The 7,250-nt window shown below is 46.1% G+C and overlaps 1 protein-coding gene across 2 annotated transcripts; it reads left to right on the top strand.

Moving 5' to 3' along the window:
* Positions 1-715: 715 nt before the first annotated feature.
* RXFP4 (relaxin family peptide/INSL5 receptor 4) lies at positions 716-6,069 on the top strand. Of its 2 annotated transcripts, XM_055000898.1 has the most exons (2): positions 716-1,867; positions 4,734-6,069. In XM_055000898.1, the coding sequence occupies exons 1-2, from the start codon at positions 1,109-1,111 to the stop codon at positions 4,776-4,778; spliced, it is 804 nt and encodes a 267-aa protein (XP_054856873.1). In that variant the 5' UTR covers positions 716-1,108; the 3' UTR covers positions 4,779-6,069. The 2 variants fall into 2 exon arrangements, with proteins under 2 accessions (XP_054856873.1, XP_054856863.1); XM_055000888.1 differs by lacking the exon at positions 4,734-6,069 and having other exon boundaries at positions 716-2,403.
* The last annotated feature ends 1,181 nt before the right edge of the window (positions 6,070-7,250 follow it).

Below are 7,250 nucleotides of genomic sequence, written 5' to 3'. Positions count from 1 at the left end.
GACCAGGGTGTGAATGCTAAATTGACCAATTGATACCCATGAAAAGCCGTGGGTACCCTGTTTTTCTGTGCTTAAGTATGTAGAAACAGCAACAGGATTAAATCTTTTTAAAGAGATTGGTGCTAGGGTTTAAACCTGCCTGAAAATATCAACCTCTCTTCTTTAGAGGTCTCTTCTCTAAATCCCAACTCGTGCATTGGCAACAGAAAGGCACTCTGCACAGACTCAGAGTCATTATCTCAGGATGCTTATTTCACACATTCTAGGCATGAATTTGGTCATCAAAGCAAGACTGAGGGATACTCCCGGTTGCAATTTAAGCCTTGAGAAGCAACATCTCCTAAAGCCAGCCACACACGCAGACCCTCTTCAGGAACAAGAGCGTCTTCCCAAAATGCAACAGCAGAGTCCAAAGTCTGGCCATCTTGTGCCAGTGTCAAATTCAAAGTTCTCTCTGTCTCTGCTTTGCTTGAAAAAGAAACCTCAGCGCTGCAATCAAAGATAAGAATGACAGCACAAGAGTTCAAACAGCCACGCAGAGAGGGAGCAGGAGTTTATACACAACACACACACCCTCCACACACACATGCACACAAGAAACTCAACCCTGCCCCACTATAATTGCTATGGGTTGTCCTTGATCTTCCAACTGGGAGTGGTTAGAATGTTGGGTCTGCAAAAGGAAGCCTCTTCTTTTTATCAAAGGCAGAAAGGAGCGAGCACCAGCCGGGACATAGAGGCTGTTGCTGAAGACAGATGGAGACGCAGAGTGGCCAAAGAATTCACCAGATCCTGGGGGAAAGACTGAAGGATCAGGCCAGTCAACAGCTTGTGGTCTTCATCTGCCAAGACCGGATGGGACGAAATGGTCCTAAGAGGCTGAACTTGGATTTTGCAAAGCAAACATTTGTATGCTTTTTACCGGAGCAAACTGTTCTTAGCTGATTGGAATTGGACTGCATGTTGTTTTCAACTTGGGCTGCGCTGCAGTGGCTTGGAGTATTGTTGGGCAGCATCATCCGGAGTTATAACCCTCATCATCTCCTCCATCTGAGCTGCACCATCGTCAAGCCTGCACCTTTCAACGGATCCCTTTGCTTTGTCAAAGATGGGGAGTGGATTTCAAGGGCACGAGGGGACCAACATTTCCGTGCAGCATAACGAGTTCTTATGGGGAGGTTCTGACGAAGCTGTCTTTATATCATCGGATGCGTCATTTGGGATGAGAGTATTCATCACTTTTGTCTACTCGGTGGTCTGCCTGCTGGGACTGCTGGGGAACGGTCTTGTAATGTACTTGATTAGGGCCCAGAAGGGCAGGTCCACTCCCATCATTAATATTTTTATCTTTGGCTTAGCGGTGGCTGACTTCCAGTTCTCGTTGATGCTTCCCTTCTGGGCTGTGGAGACCGCCCTGGATTTCATTTGGCCCTTTGGCAAAGTGATGTGCAAGATCATCCCTTCTCTCACCATAATCAGCATCTACGCCAATGTCTCATTGCTCACGGCCTTGAGCGTGACCCGCTACTGGACTTTGGCGTCTGCTCTGAAGGCTGGTTCTGCGATGACCCCTCGCCAGGCTAAATGGATCACTGTGGCTCTCTGGGCCTTGGCATTGGGGGCTACTGTGCCCACTGTAATGTTCATAACCGTGCAGGATATCGCTGGAGTAAAAGTTTGCCTTTTCAAGTTCCCCACGGAATATGGTTTGGGCATCTACCGTCTCCATCGGGTGGTGTTCACCTTTGTGATACCTTTGGGAATCATCTCAGCCTCCTACCTCCTTCTCCTAAGACTCCTCAAGACCTACCAAGGCAACGGCAGCTATTCCAAACGGCAGAAGCAAGTCACCACCACCATCCGGCTGGTAGTGAGCTCTTTCTTTATCTGTTGGTTTCCTAATCATGTGGCCACCATCTGGGGGGTTCTGGTCAAATTTCATTTACTGCCCATCGACGAGGCCTTTTACTTTCTCCACAACTACATCTTTCCACTCACAACCTGCTTGGCCCACGCAAGCAGCTGCCTCAACCCTGTCCTTTACTGCCTGATGCGGAATGAGTTCCGGAAAGCCATGAAGGAAACTTTTTGGAAGTTCTCCAAAGTAGTGTCTTCTTACTGGAATTCCTCCACTCATAAGATAGAGGAGGAGGCCGTGTCAGTTGTTATGCCTTTGAACCTTTCTAAAAATCCCTCCAGAAAACCAAGTGGGGACAAGGAGAACTGTACTTTCTCCACCTTCTTGGATCTAAAAGTCAAGGAACCAAAACTGTGCACCAAGGCACAACTGATGCCCAGAGCAGAATTGCCCCATGACCCTGAAATTCAGGGAGCTTCATGAGAGGCCGCCACAGCCAAAGTTTCTGTACCCTGAGGAAAAGTTGTTTGGTATTAGACCCAGGGCTTTTTTTTCAGCAGGAACGCGCTGGAACAGAGTTCCGGAACCTCTTGAAAATGGTCACATGGCTGGTGGCCCCACCCCTGATCTCCAGACAGAGGGGGGTTTAGATTGCCCTCTGCGCCACGACACAGAGGGCAATGTAAACTCCCCTCTGTCTGGAGATCAGGGGGCGGGGCCACCAGCCATGTGACCATTTTCTCCGAGGGCAAACCACTGAGTTCCACCACCTCTTTTCCCAGAAAAAAAGCCCTGATTAGACCTCTTCCAGCCCTAAGGCCTACTGCTGTAGAACCAGCTGGGCCCGAGGGCTGCCAGGGTCGAATGTCTTTTTGATGTTTTGTCATATATCAGGTAATAACAAGAATCCCTGAACATAGGCAATGGGGGGGGGTGCCCCCTTTGGCCACCTCTACAAGACTTAGCCAGTATTAATGTGAAGGTATTCAGACCCGTAGATGTGATTGTTAGACAGGCCTACAACTCTATTCTAAGTCTGTTTAGAATTATATTCTTGAACTGGATGTCTAGATTTTATTATTTGTTGCATGTATTTTTTTCCCATTGAAGAAATCAAAGCAGAGTAGATGGAAGGGGGCAGGGGGGGGGGCTGTCCTAGGAGGTCTCCCACTAGACCCAGAAATGCTTAGATTTAGCAAGGTATTGTGTACCTGTAGATTGCCAGGCTGCCAAGGTATCCTCATCAGCAGCCAGATTAATGATTATATCAATGCCTTATTCTTTAATATGCAATGCTAGAGAGTCCTTGATTGACTGATATAACTTTTTTTGCTCACACAATGCATCTAACAGTGCGATCATATGCCCAGTTACTTCAGTCTATTCCCATTGAATTAATGGGTTTGACTGGAGTAACCCTGTATAGAATTGCCAAGTGAATCTTTCTATTATTAATCAACTGGGCCTTGAGGGTGATTCTTCCTTCACCCAACCCTCTTTTCAAACAGAGGCAGAAAAATACCCATTTAGTGCAATGTCACCCCCAAATGACCTGAGCTGGAGCAAGTATAACATCAGCTTCTCCTGAGAACTATAACTTGATTTCATGGAAGTAAGGTTCCATTCTCTTCAGTAAAGAATACCCCTAAATAAAATTATGCACAGGTTTGCAGAGGTTTTGTAGTTTTTGGACTGGTGGTGGGTGGGTAGGTTCAAATCTCCGCTTAGTCACGAAACTCAGCAGATGGCCCTAAGCCAGTTGCTCCCTTTTAGCATCACAATGTTTTTGTGCAGAAGGATGAGACATCCAGAGTTCTTTCTCTGGAGGAAGTAGAAGTGCTATAGATAGCTCTACATTGTTGTTTAGATATTTATATTCCAATTTTCTCCTCAGTAGGGATCTAAAGCAACTTACAAAATCATTTTCCCTCCTCCATTTTGTTCTTACAACAACAACCCTGTGAGGTAGTTTAGGCTGAGGGAGGGAGTGGCCCAAAGTTATCCATCAAACTTCCATTACATAGTGGAGAATTCAAACCTGGGCCTTCCAGATCCTAGTTTGACACTCTAACTACTATACCCTGTTGGCTCTGTGCATGTTCCTTTCCGATTTCCCTTAAGATACGTGCTTTCCAAAGCCTTGATGCCTTCTTATCACTGTAAATCATTAATGTAGTTATGATTTCCTTCTTCAGAAAGTAAAAACACAGTAGAGAACCCTACATGTGTTTCTTTCCAATTTCCCTCAAGAGCCCTGCTCTCCAAAGCCTTAATTTTCTGTATTGATTTTGAATCCTGACTGAATAACCTATCACAACAATCCTGCAGTGTAGGCATAAACAATCCTATAATGGAGGGACAGAAATTGCAATCATCCAAGCACACACAGTCACACCCTGAGGCTGAACGGAGGTCCAACTTTAACTTAAGAAACTACCAGGCTGAGTCATTCGATTGGTTTATCTTTGGTTCAGACTGTCTCTTCTTACTGATGGTGGTTCTCGGTTCTCAGAGCCGAGCTACAAGAGACGAATTACATGAGGACATGCACATGAAGGGAGTCTCAGTGTTAGCCAGGAAGCTGAGTTTTAAAAGAGATCAGAAGGCTTTGTCAATTTCCCCTCCCTACAGAGCCAGGTAGATCCCTCCTCAGAGGGTTTGCTAATTTCCTCTTTGCCTTGGGAAGGCTCTGTCAGTTTCACCTCCCCTTCTAGGAGGCTAAGAGGAAATTAACAAACCCTCTGAGCAGAGATCTCCCTGGCTCTGTAGAGAGGGGAAATTGACAAAGCCTTCTGATCTCTTTTAAAACTCAGCTTCCCGGCTAACATTGCGACTCCCTTAACATGCATGTCCTTGTGTGATTTGTCTCTTGCAGTTTAGCTCTCAGAGAAAGCCCTTTCCAAGGCCTGCATGGCCATGATCCCTGAACTACACAGCAGAACACCTCTGTCCTGTGATACAAATCTTATGGACCCCTCCAGATTGCTTTTCTTGATAAAAATATGAGACTCGGTGGACCAGTGGTTTCAGTGATGCAGGTTTCAGAGTCTGGGGGAGAGGAGAGGAGACGACCACAGACTCCATCGCTATTGTTTCTTCATTTGGAAGATGAAGACCAACACAGTGACTACAACAGGCTGCCAGTATTTAACTCCAGTTCCCCCTGAAAATCACGGGCTCCTTAATGTGTGGGTCTGTGCTCATCTGTACTCTGAAGACTGCAAAACTTTGAACTGTAGCCTAGTGGAAGGAAAGTGGATGTGGTGGGAACTTCTGCTAATCACAGCAGCAAAAACCTGCCTGACCTTCAAAGTTTATGGCCTGTTTTGAACTATGTTTTATTGGCCTGCACAGAGTATCATAATAATCTCTGGCAAAGGGTCATTTAGTATCTTTGAGGGGTGTGTGATAATCATAACTCTGAATATCAAGACAGAATGTACCATAGATATGGATTATGCACTCACGATTAAATTTATGGGACTCGATGAGAATCCAAGAGACCTAGTTCACTATTACGGCCCGTATCCTATGTTAGCCCAGAGGGTCAACTTACTGGGTAACTAGAGTTCATTATGTTCATCCTTAAGACTGAACCTCTTATGTTTCAAATAGATGTTAGAAATGTGAACAACAGGATGGGACATTTTATCATTTGTGGCAGACTTGTAACAAAGCGAAAAAGTTTTGGAAACAAATACATCTAATTATTCAGAAGAGCTTAAAGATTAATGTTTAAATGAAGCTGGAGGCCTTTTTTGTTGGGTTTGATAGATAAATAGCTGGAAGCTATATGTAGCATACATTTTTGTATATGATAACAGCAGCAAGATTATTATATGCCCCCAAAATGGAAAGCTACAACATTACCTACAGTAGAAGAGTGGCTGGAGAAAATGATGGACGATGCCAAGATGACTGACGTTTCTGATCAGGGAAAAGACAGTAAATAAATATTTGATTATCTGGAAGCCCCTTATAGACTTTTTGCAAGAAACAGAAAGAGATGAACTAAATGATCTGAGCGTTTGAAGATTAGGGAGAGGGGAAAATGCATAGATGGAATGGAAAAGTAGCTACTTATGGTTATTTTATCTATTGTTATCTATTCCTATTTATATATGTATATTCTTATCTCCTCTCTTTCATTTTTCTTTTTGTATGTTTTACAATTCATTCTAAAATTTCAATAAAACTCTATTTGAAAAAAAGACTGAACCTCTTTGGGGAGAGTGAAGAACAGGTAGCCAAGGGCCCCATCGTTTTTTGGTCCACATTCCTACAGCCCCCACTCGTGGATGGATGTGGAAGAGGCCTCTCCACACCTTGAAAGTGCATATCAACAGGTCAAAAGTTGTCTGTCAAGTTGTTCAGCTTAGGTGTTGGCAGATTCTCCTCCTCAAGGTATGAGGAGGCTGGTGATCACACAGTGTCCTTGAGGGGCGGTCATTGAGTTGTTGGAAGGGTGAATTTGTCCTTCTCCTGGCAGGATATTTCTCTCTTTCCCATCGTGATATCCATACTAAAGACCACCCAATGAAATAGGTGGGCAGGGCCCTCGATTCAGGGCAGGCAAAGGACATCATAAAATTATGGACTTTGATGCCTCAAGATACCACAATGAAGTTAGATTTAAAAAAAAAAAGAACTGGAGAAATTCATACAGGAGGAAGCCCTATCAACTGTTCTTAGCTATGACACTATATGGAACTTCCAGTCCAAGGCAGGACACCTCTAAAATCCAGATGATATGGGCAGACAACAAAGGAAGGTTACCGCCTTCCTTCATGTCCAACTTGTGAGTCTCCTGGAGGCACCTGGGTGGGCCCTGTAGGGTTGCCAGCCACCGCTTGAGAAATCCCTGGAGATTTGGGGGTGGTGCCTGGGAAGTAGGGATCCCAGACCCCCGGTGGGAGTGGGGGATTCCCCGTCCCTGCTCACCCCCACCCCACCCCCACTTACCTAACCAGCAGGGCGGCACGCACCTTCCCTGCGGGCTCCCCCACGGTGCTGATAGCTCCCATGCACAGGAGCCACTGGGATCGGGCCCGTTTTGGCCCAGATCGGGGTCGCTGCAGAGCACAGGAGTGCTCCTGCAATCCGCAGTGCCTGAAAACTGGCCCGATCTGTGGCAAAACGGGCTCGTTTTTGGGCGCTGTTGAGTGCAGGAGAGCTCCTGCGCTCCGCAGCGCCCGAAAACAGGCCCATTCTGCCACGGATTGGGCCCGTTTTGAAGCACTGCAGAGCGCAGGAGCACTCCTGCACTCCTCAGCACCTCAAAAATGGGCCCGTTTCAGCACAGATTGGGCCTGTTTTGAGCCCCTGCAGAGCCTGGATGTGCTCCCAGGGGCTGCGCGATGACATCACTTCTGAAGTGATGTCATTGCGACTG

This window comes from Eublepharis macularius, chromosome 1, assembly GCF_028583425.1.
Source record: "Eublepharis macularius isolate TG4126 chromosome 1, MPM_Emac_v1.0, whole genome shotgun sequence".
Classification (NCBI taxonomy): domain Eukaryota; kingdom Metazoa; phylum Chordata; class Lepidosauria; order Squamata; family Eublepharidae; genus Eublepharis; species Eublepharis macularius.
The sequence above is the reverse complement of the archived record's forward strand: the minus strand, read 5'-3'. Positions and strand labels throughout refer to the sequence as shown.

Bases quoted from the DNA above. Each gene is read 5' to 3' on its own strand.
- RXFP4 (XM_055000888.1), top strand. From the start codon at position 1,109: ATGGGGAGTGGATTTCAAGGGCACGAGGGGACCAACATTTCCGTGCAG.